This window comes from Corvus brachyrhynchos, unplaced genomic scaffold, assembly GCF_000691975.1.
Source record: "Corvus brachyrhynchos isolate BGI_N302 unplaced genomic scaffold, ASM69197v1 scaffold101, whole genome shotgun sequence".
Taxonomy (NCBI): Eukaryota; Metazoa; Chordata; class Aves; order Passeriformes; family Corvidae; genus Corvus; species Corvus brachyrhynchos.
The window spans coordinates 9966946-9982612 of NW_008237239.1; the positions used below are offsets into that span (position 1 = coordinate 9966946).

Consider the following 15667-nt stretch of genomic DNA (forward strand, 5'->3'; position numbering starts at 1 on the left):
AGTGGTTGCCAAGGCACCATCTGTCATCTGCTCCCAAAGGCTGGTAATGAAGTAAAGTAGATACAATTTTTTATTTGACTGAACACAATACTGACATTCTGGTTCTTTACCTTCTTGGTGTGTAATCTGATTCTAGACATCTAAATGACTGAGAATAGATTTAAAAAAAAAGGTGGAAGAGGATACTGTGGATCTGGTTAAGCATTTCCCCTCCAAAATCTGCAGCATGCATTCTGGGGTCAGAATTTTCAATGTTTGTAAGGCTTGCAGGCATCAGCTGTATTGTCGTTTGTTAGTATAGCACACTAGAGTTGTTTAACTGACCTGGTATATCATCTCTTGAAATCTCTTAAAATAAAGATTCTGACCAGTTTTATGTTTATATTTAGTGTCAAGTGGCATTGAAAAGTTTTCAAAGTTTGTCATACTGAGAAATGATGAATTAAATCGAGTTACCTGTAAACCAGCTAGAGCACATGTGAAACACTTCTCCATGCTATAATAAAGGTAGTAGCAGATAACGAAGCAAAAAATGTTTATATGCCCCAGAGAAAGTCTGATTACTTAAAATAAACATGTCTGAGGGTGTGAGTACCACTGGCAGGCTTCAAGTGGGACTTTGGTATTAGCTGACAGAAAGGACTCTGGGATCTCACTTCCAAGTAGATCCTAACTTGCACAATATATAATATAAGGGAGCAACATCTGCAAAGAAGTACTGAAATACAGGGGGAAGAGTACTAGGCCACTGGTACCTAGGGTATCTGGCAATATAAAATGCATTCCTCTAGTAGTCCTTTGAGAAAGTTCTGTTTTTCTTCTTAAAAGAGAGATAATTTAAATACCTAGTAACATTTCTGTAAGTTGTATTTGTATTAATATTTACTTTTACTTCTTTCTGTAGGCAATTAAAAGTCCAGAAGATCTGATTTCAAAGCACACCACAAATTTCAAAGAAAGTAAATCTACATGAAGAGCTACAAAGGAACTTGATTTGAGAAGACACAGCATTTACAAAAATGTCGTCAAGTTGTGTGACTTCAGTGTTTGCTTTGATCGTTTTGTGCTTTGCAGCTGCAGGTAGGTGGTATTATGTAAATCATGCATTCAGTGTAACTGATCGTGCATATTTAGAACTGTTGATCAAAAATACTTTTTCATGCTGAAAAAATGTAGGTCACCTAAAGTTTGTTTATGTCTAGGTTTTCAATAAAACTATTGTGATCATAATTGCATCATATATGATGTGAGAAACAATGCTGTTCCTATAAGAATGTTTTCTTGCACCTATGTTCACCCTTAAAATAATTTAAGAACTGCAGTAGTAATGTGAATTAAGTTATTTACTTACTTATTTTGTAAAAATTGCATGGTGCACATATATTATAAAGGGGAGGGTTGATATGAAAGCCTTTGGGAGTGGAAGCAGGGTAGCTCTGCCAGCATGATGAACTATTGGCTCTGTCAAGAAGCTGGATTTATTTCCCCAGGTGCAGGGTTGTGTTGGTGGAGCTGAGGCTGCTAGAGTCTCTCTAGAGTTGGGCTGAAAGGGTGTACCAGCTCAGCTCCATGCTGCTTCCAAGACCTATAATCTGGAATTAAGACCCAATTATTTGACTTTATAAAAAATATATCTCACAAAATCCCAGTAAGGTTCATAATACATCACTGAGTCTGTCCATCCTTCCTGGATTATTGGAATAAACCTCACCTCGGTCGTTCCTGACAGTTGTCTAATCTGTTTATAGTTAACCATCAGTGCTGATGGCAAAAACCTTTTAATAACAGTTGTCAGTGTTAATGGAGTTCTTGTAGGTTAGGAACATGCATTGCCGTTTAAGGGGATTGTTGCTGTCCCACATTTTGGCCTAGCTGGGGATTTTGAAAACAGTATGTTGCAATAACTTATGACAGAGAAAGGAAAGATCTGTGGAGTTCAAGTACATAGTTTATAGTGTCGTTTCTTCAAGCACTGAAGTGATTCTACTCAGTATGTTTGTTTGTCAAAGTTCTTTCTGTGGTTGCAAGGGGAAGCCTCTTATGTGTCCAGCTTGTGTACAGCATGAGTCTTTGGAGAAGAGGCCAAGTGGATATACAGCCAGTCAAAATGAGACAGTGGGAAAAGCGGACAGTGGACAGATGGCTTGCTTAAATATGAAGTGTCCTCACTGTGGAAAAGATGACCAGCTTTGGAAGAGACAAGGCTGAGCAATTAAATGTGTTACAATTTGGCTTCATTTCATCTTCAGCATGGAAAATTATGTTGTTTCAAGCCCTCAAGCCTTGTGGGACTTTCTCTGGGTTTGACCTCCTTGAAGGCATCCATCCAACATTAGTAACTTTGATTGTTTAATAGTACGTGATGCTAACATTTTGCAACAGCTTCGTTACAGACAGACTTTCAGCAATACCGGGTGTGTCTGAGTGTGTCTGCGGCTGCAGCTGAGGACATGAATGCTGCTCTTGGCTGAGAAGAGCCATTACTTGGAGCAAATCCCAATCATTCTAGATGTGTAAAAATCTACTCTAAAAGGAAGTGCCAGTGCAAAAAATAAAAGCTTTTTTAATTGATCACAACCATAATTCTGTTTTGCTGCTGAGGAGAATGCTTGCCTAACAAGGCAGCTTACCTCTTAACACCAGCTTTAATTAAAACTCACTGATTTAAAAGTGTTATCAAATTGTACTACTATTAGAAAGCTATTCAGTGTTCAGAAAACATGTCTGTCTTGAAATTTATTGTGGTTTTTTTGGTTTTACTCCCCAATTCTGTGTTTTCCTCTGGCAGATATTCTTGAAACAAACTCTTAAAAAGATTTGGATTCAATCAGATGCTTATTCATAAGTAGAGTCACAGAATTATTTTGGCTGGAAGGGACCTCTGGAAGTCTAGTCCAGTACCCTGCTTGGAGGAAGGCTAATTTCAAATTCTTTCTTTCTTGGAGACTGATTCTTCCCTCTATCTGAATGGGAAGAAGTTAGCTGAAGAGAGTAGGAAGGGTCACAGTTTGTTGGGGGAAGGTGAGGAAGCACTGTCTTTGTGGTTTCTGGCAGTACCTCCCTTTGTATTTTGGTTTTCCTCCATGCTTTTAAATTTTTTTCAATAAATTCTTAATGAGAACAACTAGTTAATGTCCTTTACAGAGCATAATGAATACAGTAAGATAAGAGCAAGAACTGATGGACTATGATGAAGAGGAAAGAGATGTCAGGCAGATATAATTAAAACTAAGGAAGGACAGCTCTCTGAAGGTTATTTAGGTAGAGCTTCTGCAACTTGAGATCTCGAGTCCTGTTAATGCAAACACTTATACTTTAAATGCAGGGAGTTTGTGTCTCTAGGTGAAGAACAGGTGGGAGCAAGCAATGAGTTCCAGTCACGTGAAAAAGCTGTGGCAGAGGCCCCTGAGCTCTGGTCAGCGTGATGGCCAGGGTACTGCAGGCTTGGCTCTTAATTGCCAGTGTACAGAACCCGTGCTCTTTCAGTCTTGAACCACTAATGTACTAGTATAAATAAAACTAGAAGTCTAAATAAAGTTAAGAAGTATAAATAAAATCCCTGCATGCTTGTGGTGGAGCCTGGGGGAGGCAGGGGGCAGCATGCCACCTCCCTAGGGTATTGATTTTTATACATTGAGCCCTTTGCCAGCTTGCTCTTTGTTTCTGAAGAAGTCAGGCTGCTGCAGCAGAACACACCTTTCTTTTGTTTGCCAGTCCTACACTGAAACTGTTGCTACTGGTCTAGGGTTTTTTTTCTGACTTTACAATATCTTCAGCATTCTTGTATTTTCAGTGTAAGTGAGCTTCTAGACAGAATCTATGTTCTGTTTAGTTTCTTTCTTTTTATTCTTGCTCTTTAAGGTACTAATGTGTTAAATATATCAAAAAACCCCCAAAACCCTGGAGATACATGACATGATGCACAGAGATGGATTGTCAAAGATGAGTCACAGACTTGCATGTTTTTCATGCCAATAGCTTGAAGATTACACCTCACTAACTGCATTGAAAATGGTCTATATAAATATTCAAAGAATATTTGCCTGTTTTTCTACCTCCTCATACTACTTGGATGTATGTAGCTAAATGCTTATGTGAATCTGATTTGCTTTCGTCTTGTATGTGGATTTCTTGTAAGTCTGTATTTATACAGCTTCAATTAGACAGAAAAACACTGTAAAGAAAACCTTGATTACTCTGAGATTTTTCTACTTCATGGAGAGTCAGAGGCAGGATGGAGAGAAGAACTGCTGGCAAGCTATCTGCCTGACTGAAGGAATTAAGTTTTTGAAGTGGGATTAAATTAAGGTCTGGCAACCTGCAGTAGGAACTCCATACAAACACTCAGAACTGCACACAGTTATCCAGGCCTTGGATAACCTCTTAAGTTAGTCTGGCTTTGTAATCTTGGAGCAAAAATATTATGTCCTAATGTGGCTTAAATCAAAGGCTGGAACATATTTATTTTACTTGCTGGCAAATTTGTTCAGTTGGGTGCATGATGCATGTCTTAATAAAATGTCTTAGAGGACAACTGAAATGCATACCTGCCCTAGACCCTGAGGGCCAAACCTTCAGCAAGACAGGTCCTTCCATGAGAGAATGGGAACATTTTTTAACTTGAACTTCTATTTTTCCTTTTTTCTTTGCTGCATTACTCTTTGGCTGGAAAGAAGACAGAAGGGTGATACATACAGCCTCTGGATCTGCACTGGCCAAAGGTTCTCATTCCAGCCTCTGGGGTCAATCCTCTGTTGGTGCAAATCCTCCCTGCTGCTGAGAAAGCAGTGCAGCTATGCTATCTGATAGCAACCAGCATTTGCCCATGTAGCCATGTTCACTTTCCTTCAGCCCCCCTGATATTTGGCCTGTGCTTGCCTTCTAGACACCTCTCTCCTATGACAGAGTTTCCTGGTTGTGGCCAAGCAGATGAAGACCCTGTAAGAATTGGATATATTCAAGAATTTACCTTTTTTCTGTAATACCGTGGTTACTGGTTTATATGCTCAGGTTAGGTCTGTCTTCATGGTTTTCTTCCAACAGCTCTTTATTCCCTGGTTTTCCACTCTACTGTAATCCTAGCTGTTTTCTCTTTCTTTCTACATACTTGTTCTTATAAGTAGTATTACATTGTTTGGAGCATGTGTGCTTCATTTTCAGTAAGACTGTCCACTTGCAAGCTCATGTATCATTTGGATCTGTGCCCCCCAGATATGGTGGTGATGGGTGCCATGTTAATAAGCATAACAACAGGAACAAACAGGCCTTGTCATGACATCTACTTTTGCTTTTTTTTTTTTTAGACGAACTTCCCCTGACCTTGAACACTGTGTTTCCAAAAGCAATATAGGATTCTTCAAAGCGTAGTAGAAAAACCTTCAACTGGAAGGTGAAGGACATGATCTAAAAAAAAATAGAAATTAATACTGGGAGTTACACAAATTTCCTTCTATTTTAAACAGTGGTTGCTGGATATTTCCCAGATGTAATTAGGTTGTAATTTAAATTTTTTTCCCAAAGTATTTGTTGCCAGAGGTGTGGAATTTTTTGTTTGTTTAAATTGTTTAGAGGATGAGAACCAAGGGACAGAGGCTGGATCTTGAATTCCTAGGACTGAAGTAAAGCACAGGCTGGTTGCAGCTTTTGAATGGATGAGGATTTCACTCTCTACCTCCCTTTCCCTTCACTTTCTCATAATCAGCTGACTTCTGCCTCCCTTGTAAAATCACCTACTCCTATCCCTTTATGGTCTGGGTATTTAGACTTTTGAGGATGAGATGAACCATCACTAAGAACATTTGAAGATTTGCAGTCTCAGAATTAGAGGAGCAGAGGGCTGGTTCCTGTGCTGTCCATGCTGGAAAGGCTGTGAGCCCTCCTGCAGGGGCTGCAAGGGAGTGGTCACCCTCTTCATGGGAGGCTAACGTGCTCTCAGTTCTGAGAAATACTATTGAGAAACCAATGACTGGCTATTAAAGGTGGAAATTGTTCTAATTTTTTTATTCTTTCAGCGCCCTGATGGTGATTCGAAACATCTTAATATCAGTTGTTTATCTGATAGGGAAGAAAATGATGAATTCCTAACTTCATGTCAGTGAGCTCTGTGAGGTAACCTTGAGATGCCAAAATATACATTAAAAAAGATATAGTTAATTTTAATTTCACACAGACCATAATACCTTTCAAGCAGTAAATTGTTTTAAGTGAGCACTTTAAATACAAAGACTGATTAAAACTCGGAAGCTAGACTAAATCTGTGTCCCCTGACTTGAGTTTCTTCAGCATTCTTCTGCTGCATGGTGATCTATTCCTTTGTAAATTACATTTTTAATCTGGTCATCTGTCTGTCTTTCAACAACTGAATTGCGCCAAATCCTGTGCCATTTCTGTGTGCTTTATGAATAAATAGTGGTATTTTATCTTCCAAACCCCCACAAAAATTCTGAAGAACTTAGAGTCAGGATACAGAGAAGGGTTATGTATTTTCAAAGAGGTAATTGTATCACAGACTTGGAATGGCTTGAACTGAGCAGATTTCATTTTTCCTGTATCAGCAAGGCTATTAAGCTAAAAGCAGTTGAATTTCAGCAGAATTCTGCACAATTCTGCACCCATGTGGAGCAGTAGGATGTGGGATTGTGGGTCCTGATTGAGCAGAACAGCTGAGTGTATATTGAAGTGTTTGCTGAACCCAAGCATTTATCTCTAAACATGACTATCTGGTTCTTTGATTAAAACTGACTCTGGGTGATGCCAAAGGAATCCTAAGAAATAAGAAGCCCATAATGCAGTACTCAAATTGTGTAGATGCAGGCAAATGGCAGCGTTACTGAGGGTCTCTGGGGAGAAGTTCTCCACTGATGAAAAGTAGTTTTGAGGAAAATTTTATGGCACAGAATGGGGAATGGCATTAATCCTTGTCTTTCTAAGGAAATTTATTCAATTTTTTTTAAAAGAGAAACTTGTCTTTAACAAATTCTAAGCTTCACATAATTATTTTATAAATACTTTGCTAAAAATAATTCTTTTGTTTTCTGAAGGGAATTGGGATTTGAGGTTTTGCTTGTAGATCTTTTAATATCCTTTCTGTATAGCAGGCCCTTATTAACTCTTTCTTAGCTTCTCCATCTGTCATTTGTCTTATAAATAAAATGAACCCTTGATCCCTTTAATTAATAAAAAAGTGAAAAGGGCCTATTTAGTTAACTAAAGATTAGGCTTCAAAGGCTGTAGCACCCCAAACCCAGCATTCCTGAATGTGATCCTGGGGTGTCTCAACAAGAAATGAAGCATCTGCTATTAGAAGAACAATTGCTATTTTCACATGAAAATTGTACTGAATTTCTGCAAATCTTTTTCTTTTATAAGCTCCTTCCACTGCAATATGCTTGTATGATTCAATGCTGTTATTTTGCTACTGGTTATATTATAGTGTAGAGAAAATACAGGGATCAGACACATTCCTTTTCAAAGACGAGAAATAATTTCATCCTCTGTAGCTAACGACAGAAAGAACTGAAGTCCCTTAGGCTGTCATAGGAGAGATGAATTTGGAGTGAAAAAAAAATATATTTAGCACAAAGACTGTACCATGTTTCATTACCTGAAGGCATTGAGTTGGATTCGTCTTTGGTGTAAATTTGTTTTAAGTCAATGGAATTTCACCAAGGATAAATTTTGACCCCAGGTGACAAAAGCAAAGGTTTTTAATAATGCCATGAAGTGCAGCTGCTTTAAGCACAATGTGCTGTTCCTCATAAGTGTACTTTATAAAAGATGGAGCTATTGTTCCTTTTTTTGGCAGCCTCCACACTGTGAGACTTACTAATAGGCATTTAATAAAAAAGGGATTTTACCTGTCAGGGATGGAAATAACTAAACTGAAAATGTCATTACTCTCATTATTTGAAGTAGTGCAGAGAAGTAACAAATAAAGGAATTCGGGGTTGGGCGACGGAAACATATGTAAGGTTTGTTGCCATTTTATCTCTTCAGTGAAAAGTTTGCTTTCATCTGAAGCAGGTTTGGTGTTTTGGTGGTGGTTTTTTCTTTTATTTTCTTTTTAAATTTTAAATTAATGCATTTTTCTTAACAGTTGGAGTTGAGAGTGAGTGAAGAATTTATTTTTATTGTTATTTTCACTTCTTTTCCTCTTTTCTTTTTCTTCATTTCCTGGATCACTAAATTTGCCTTGTGTCTGGAAAGGATGATTGATGCAATCTGTTTCGGAATAAATAAAATTTTTCTTTTTTATTACTTTTAATTTAAATGGAGCAGTAATACGTATGTCCTACTAGAGATGCTCCTCAAGTTACTTTGATTCTAGCTACTACGTCAAGTTTCCTTCACAAGATTGTGTCCCTTCCATTAGTGTGTAAAAATCAGTGGGGAGTGACTGGACACTTAGTGTCACAATGCCTTGGTGATTCTTTAGACTTCAGGAATTGTATTAAAGTGGATAAAGGTGAAAAGGTTATTTGAAAATTTAACTATTGCTGAAGTAGCTTAGCATAGTTCTGTTTGCAAATTTGGGGTTGCTTTAAGGAAATCTGTAGAAGATGAAGGACTTTAAAAGCAATGGTCACACATTTTATATATTTGTGGATGTTCGTGTATTCCAAATGGGCAATTCCTGGTTACTCTTGAGAAACATCTGCTCTGTAGCATCAAAGCTCCCTGTGGCTCAGGGCATGGCTGGACAGGTGCTGCTGTGTCTGAGGACCATGGTGGAGTCTTCTCCTGCCCATGGAGTGATGTGCACTCTTCACAGAGCCAAGGCACAGCAGCCCTGTGTGACTCGATGTGTGTGTATTCATCCTCTGTGGTGGCTGACTGTAAATGCCTGTGTCTGAAGGACCTCTGGGAGAGGGTGGAGCGAGTTAGGGCTGTCAGAGCAGATCCTTCCAGCTGTGGCTCAGCCATGAGCAGGGAGTCCTGAAGGAGAGCGCAGGGATGCTGGACCACCAGCTGGACTTGTTCTCCTTGTGGAGTCCCCGTGCCCGATGGCTAGAGCTGTATTAAATGAATAGGGCTAATCTATGAGCTTCTGCTTTTGACTGAAAGATGAAAGGCCTTGTATCTGGATTTGTGACTTTCTCTGTGATCTCCCCACGAGTTATTTCATCTCTCCATCTTGGTCTCTTGATATGTAAAACAGATGTGTTCAACCCTGGCATCTTCCATGCAGGACTGTTTGAAGAGCCAACGTAATCACTTTAAAGTACTTGGATCACATTGTTGCAAACTGCTGTGTTCTCATTAATTCTTCAAAACCTCCCTCTGCCGTTTTTTGGAGGTAGGAAAATGGCAAAGGTTTTATTTAAGGGACTGTCAGACGTTTTGCCTATTTTGCTTATTTTTAGACTCATGGATGCTGAACTGCAGAAGTTTGTTGTGATCTCTGATAAGGAACAACGTGGTTGAAGTTTTGGCAAGTCATAGATTAATTATGATATTCTGAGAAGTGTCTTAACTCATGGAGTAACTTCTTTTTTCTCTACCTGCCATGCCAATCCTCATTAAAAAAAAAAAAAAACCCGAACTATTTTTGCAGGAAGTAGAATCAATCATACTAAGGCAAGGAAGTGGGAAATCTGAGACTGTACCAGAAAGGATTTTCAGGTGAAATGCAACTCATTTCTTGCATCACTGGGAGACAACTTACAGCAGCAGGTAGTACTGTGTTAAATCCCATACATAGTTTGAGCAACATGATACAAGTTAATGTGTGGCTTCAGTTTCCTGCATTAGGGTAGACTTTGACTCTGGAGATGATTTGTTAAACTGTATAATTTGTAAAAGTTGCCAGATTTCTGTGTCTTCTGCTTTGAAATGTTAGGTCAGTCTGGCAAAATACTCTTTTATAGCACTAATGAGTTCAAAGCAGTAATTAATTTTTCTGTGGGATATTTTTACCTTCAAGCTGAAAAAGTAATGGGTATTTGAGTAAATTGGCAAGAAAACTGTTCAGAGATTACTTTGGAAATTACTTGTCTCAGTTGCTTTTTGGAACTAGGCCAAAATGCTAAAATAGTGCTCATGGCCATATTGTTGGCTTCATTCATTTTCATTCTCCCAGTGCTAGTGTTTGATCTCTGTGATCACATTTACCATCACAGATGGAAGTAAGAGAGCTCAAGTTTGCATCATAGGAAGGTCTCTGAGGTTTTTCAGAAGATTACAATTGTCTTAATTGTAATACTTGACAAATGCTTCTGCAGTGCCTCCTGGTTAAAAGGCCAGTTATCTGACTTTAGTAATGGTTTCTTTACCAAGGAAAAAAAAGTAACTGAAATGTCAGAATAAGGATTACTTCATGCCAGTAACAGAAAAATAAAAGCAACCCTGAAAAAGATCTGGTTGTGTTACTTGTGTTCTCTTGAAATCTTTTTTATTTTTTTGAAATTAGCAAAACTAAGGTTTTTGTCAGCAATTTCATGCCCAAGATAAAACAATGTTTAAGCCTTTGTGAAGGTTGATTTTGAATAAAACCATTTTTAAAAATTAAAGTTACTTGATTCTAGGTCTCTGATACTCTTACTGGATCTCAAAAGTATGTTTGCAGCAAGAAGCCTATAAGTCAGCTCTTGTAAATACTAGACTGAACTTCAAGTTTATTGATATGATTCAGGAAAAAAGAATTCTAATGAAACAGTTCTGAGTATTGAACTGCTTAATGGTGTTGTTAAAATCTTCTTGTATGCAGAGAAAACCAAACCAGCTTATCCTTCTGTTTGTTTCAACATTACACAAGCACTATGTAAAGGATTAACCAAAAAAATTGTCTAAAACATTTCCAGTAAAAGTTGCTAACAAAGAACTCCTTTATTTTTTTCTGCCTTGAAGAGTCCTAGAATGTATCTTCCCTCTTTCTCCAGAGAAATAATAATGCACTTGAGATGGTTTTATGGGTCAAGCATTCATGTAACTGTCTATGATTTGACAAGATTGCCCAAAGAAGAAGTGGAATGAAATCAGGATTTACCAGGGAGGATTTCTGAGCAATGAATCAGTGCTTTTTTGGCTAGTGGACTGAAGTAATTTAATTGGAGCAATCTACATTTTTTGTGCTAGTTGACTGAACTAATTAAGTTGATTCAGTTCTGATACCTGTGTTGTCATCTTCTTCCAGTTTCTTTCCTTAAATTTTTGGAAGGAACCAGCCTCTATACTGGTGTCCCCATGCTCCCTGGTGGCATCCCTTGCTGGAATGCTTTTCTGAGGATTTCGTTTGTTGCTTGGTGGGCTACAAATGCTGCAGACAGAACAGGTTCATGTTCAGACCATAACTTTCTGCAGATTTGCTGTGTCTTCTCCCCTTTAATTCCATTCTAAACCAATGAGTAGGTGTCTGATCCTGATACAGTTGTATAGCAGTATGTCTCTAGGAAGATTTAATGGGAGAAATTTGAAAGATCCATCTTTCTTAATGGATTTAATCCTAGGGTTCATGCCCTGAAATGGTAACAAAACTCGTGTTCTGGTCTGAAGTCTTTTGGCATGCCTTCTCCACTGGCGACACATGGGTTTGTTTGCTTTTTCTTCAAAGCTGCTTCTTGTTAGGTCCTCTGGGCTATTTTGTTAAATAGGCCACGGCTGGTGGCATTGGAGAGAGATTTACTGAGAACCTGCTGTGCAGGGGCTGTTGTGCCAGTGAAGGGAAATCATGCTATTGCTCACTGTTGGTGGGACCCTGCAATGAGTGTGATGTTCTCTGCTCCCCTCTTTACTTGGGGGTATGTTCTTCCTCCTGTGTTCAATACCTCACTGTAATTGTCTGTATCCAAGATGTGTATTAGTATGTTTTTTTTAGTTAGGATGATCTCATCACTAATGAGTATTTGATGCCTTTGTAATGCTCCTAATATACACATAGAACAGCTGGAAGAGACGTTTTAAACAACCATCTTTGTAATATCCTGAATGATCTCAAAGAACGTTTAAATGCAACGGTGCAGTAACATTGGAAGCTTTAAAGATAAACATTTCTTTTTCGTACAATGGCTGAACAGTGGGTAGTGGGTGACATATGGGGTCTCTCTGCATTTATGATGAATGAAAACTGCAGTAAACTGTCCAAGGGGACTAACTGAACTGTTAATGGTTAATATTAAGTATAATTTAAAAGCTGGTAGATTAGAGTACACTTCTGTGCTACATTTCTGAATATATTCAATTAGTTACTGTAGCCTTGTTATCCAGAGAAAAGGATTGTTTGTCCTCAACAAGAACTTGGTTCTTTTCCAGCCAAACTTGTGGCACTGGTGGTAGGGCTGTCAGTAGTGGGACTGTCGAACTGCTCTGCCTGGGTTCTCTCTGAGCGTGAGTCAGGTCTGTGCTGTCCTTGGGGGAGGGAGTGGGGGTGTTTGTTATTCAGTTGTTTGTATCCAATTAGAAAATGTTGATACCGTGCTTCAGTTGGTAAGTAGGGGGCGGTGGCTTTTCTAAAGCAGGATACACTCAGGCTTATGCTTCACCAAGTAACTTGCCTTGCAGTGTAATGTTAAGACTGCCTCTGCATTGTAGGGACAGTAAATTACCACAGATCTCATGAGGTATTAGTGAAAGAATAGGTGTTAACTTCCATTCCATTCAATGAATTTAAACCACTGGTCCACTAATAGGAAAAATAAGTTTCAGCCTGGCTCCTGTGTGCTCACATGAGAGCTTTTGAAGTCCTAGAAGTGGCTGGTTTTCTCTGAACCATCATGATTGCTAGAGCAAATAAGGGACCCTTGAAAGTGAGTGGCAAGGGTAGTGGAGCCTCCCATTTTTGCAGCAGCTCATGTTTGTTCTAGAGGAAAATGAATTTCCTCTTACAGAAGTAGAATATCGAAGTATTGTTCAAGTATTTTGAGCAAGCTGATCTATGGTTCACCTGGTGGCACAGTCAGACATAACCACAAAGTAAAACATAGCCTGTCAGAATTGGAATGTATGGCAACAAAACGATTTGATTTACTGGCATAGCTATACATCCTTACCCAAAAGTACATGAAAAAGCTGACAGAAGCACTTTTTTTTGTTCTTATAACTTATGTAATTCTACCCATAACAAGGGTTTGCCAGCTAGTTTCCTACAGGGATATGCAATACCTTACAAAAAGGAAATGTGCCACAGTACAGTGCAATGTGAAACTTTTATACTTTTCCTGTGAAAACTGTTCAATAAATGAGGGGCAACAGTCTTTCTCTGGACTGTGAGCTGGAACCCTTCACAGTCAGTGTGTTATACTACAGTGTAAGCAAATGCAAGCCTGAAACATTTGAGCTTGTTAAACTCTACCCAACCATATAGTTTAGCTGGGCCCTGTGTTAGTTTCTTTGCTTGGTTTTTTGTGTGTATTAAGATGCCGCTTGTTTAATATCTAAGTTTTTTCAGTCCCTAGCTCTTGTTTTTTCCCCAAAATCAAAACCTGATTATTACCTCCTAATCACAAATATGTTGAAATGGGTTGCTTAAATGGTATTCTACAAAAATAATAGTAGTAATTAAAAAAAAAAAAGGAGGGGGTTATGTAAGATGCATAGCCGTGGCCTCTTTCAGGCTGTTATAAATTCCAGCAAACCAGATGAATTGCCACAACCAAGTGCTGACTCAATGATAGCTTTTATGTGTACTTTGAATATTTAGCAGGAAGAGAGATTACTCATTCCCCCACCTTTCTGGGGGACTGTTTGAAAGCTTGCAAAGCGTGTATGAGGCCCCTCAGACTGCTGACTGCACTGCAAAGTTATTTTGCATCTAGTAAGTTCCAGGATATTGTGACTGTTTTCTGAATAACACTATCCTTTACTGATTGTACTTGAAAACAAATAGTGCTGTTGTAAGTGTTACCAAGTCACTTTGAAAGTCTCACTGAAAGGTTTCTCAATGCTTACCCCATATATAGGGCTGGGCTGTTGGTTGTTCTTTCTGTTGGAAGCAAAAAGCCATCCTGCTCACTGAGGTATCTGCTTCCATTTAAGTCAGGGGACAAGCAAGCTTCTGTGATCTTGCACTTTTACATTTAGTTAGTGTTTAGTGGTTAGTTTTTACAGAATCTACCTGCATATTTTTCCTGAAGTCTTGTTTGTTTGCTTGTTGAAGAAGGAGCAACAGTTTTCACGCACTGGAAAAGACAAGGAATTGTCCTCCATCACCGGCAGTCGGTTCCATGTGTTCCCTGTTGTCTGTAGTGTCAAGGGGGCTCATGCTTCCTTCATGCAAGCCCTTAAATGGGAGTTGAACCCTTGCCATACAGAAAGATGGATTTCTACACTTGTGGGGTCTCTGAAAGGGAAGTACTTCAGATGTGCGTGTGAACATTTTATATTTTTGTGAAACCTGAATCAGCTTTGAGGTTCCCTGAGACTTTTTTCCATGCAGCAATGATACTAAGATACATGTCTTATAGAGGCTATGTTAGCATTGGGCACAAATGACTTATTTCCTGAGTTAAAACTCCTTTCCCCAACTTCCCTTAAAAAAAAAAAAAAGTTAATAAAAGATTATTTGAGGAGAAGAGCCATTGTGATTTCATATGGAGGCCATCTCAGTTCTCCTTTTATATCTGCTGCTTGCCTGGGAGTATATGCTGTACTCATGTCCAGAGCTTGAATTGTTTTCAGCTTCTTATTAGTTTTGAAAATGCGTTCAGCAGTTAACTGCCAACGTGTGTGCTCCTTCTGGTTACTGCTAACAAGCAGCTGGGCAGTACATTAAGAAAATATGGAATCGGTTAACTCTTGTAGAACCACATCTCTGTTTCTTCAGTTGCCCTTGTAGAACTATATGGGGAGAAATCCTGTAGGATAACACAAGGGGCATGTGCTTAATAAGGGAAGAAATGAGCAAAAGGAAGTCAAGGAGAAGAAAATCTTTTGGTGTTTTGGCAGGGAAGAAGGGCTGTAGTGAGCGAAGTGTGAGTTGTTGCCTAGATAGAAAGAAGATGAGTGAGTGGTGGCATTTAGTAAGAAACTCCTTAAAGAGAACTTTACCTCACGCGGAACGGAAAGAGATACATTAGTGAGTGATTCATTTCAGAGCTCTGATGTTGCAGATGGCCTTTTGAGAGACATTTCCTAAGTGAGCAATTTTACTTTTTCATCGAGAATGATTTTGTTTTGGCATGGGGTTTGTTTTATTGCTGGTGGGCAGAAAAGAACCCCCAAGGATGTTAGTTAGTAAGTATTTTATTTTACAGGTGAATATTTATCCCTTTATGTTACTGTAACAGTTTTGAAAAATCTCATTTCTGGATTGATTCTGTGAAAATTTACATTTTAAATGATCGAACTGACGCCTGTCTGCTGATGAGCCTTTTTCTTTTCAGTGAGGACGAGGCACAAGTATAGGATATATACGGCCAAATCTTTTTACATGTGGCTGCCATCTGCGTGAGCTAAATTACTCCCTATGAATCAGGCGTACAATATGCAAGCTCTCTGCTCTGTATAAAGATCTGCTCCCAACTTGTTTAGAGTCATCCTTTCTCACTCTCCATTTAGTCCTTTCTCTGGCAAATCTCCCATGGACTTCATCTGGATTCTTGCCTGATTAAGGACTAAGAGCTTGACCCTGTGAGGTAATAAAACCTCAACATCCCTGCAAGAACCTACAGATTCCAATGGGAGTTGAAGGCAGCATGTGCTGCTAAAGTCTTTAGCATGTATTCTGGGTTTAAGG

General features: G+C 38.8%; 1 protein-coding gene across 3 annotated transcripts in view; it reads left to right on the forward strand.

The window, feature by feature from the left end:
* Positions 1–904: 904 nt before the first annotated feature.
* The window catches only part of TGFBR3 (transforming growth factor beta receptor 3), a 100422-nt gene continuing 85659 nt past the window's right edge, over positions 905–15667 (forward strand). For all 3 annotated transcript variants that reach the window (XM_017729922.1, XM_017729923.1, XM_008630279.2), the window contains exon 1: positions 905–1080. In XM_017729922.1, coding sequence (XP_017585411.1) covers positions 1020–1080 — 61 coding nt within the window. In that variant the 5' untranslated portion in view covers positions 905–1019. The remainder of the gene's footprint in view (positions 1081–15667) is intronic.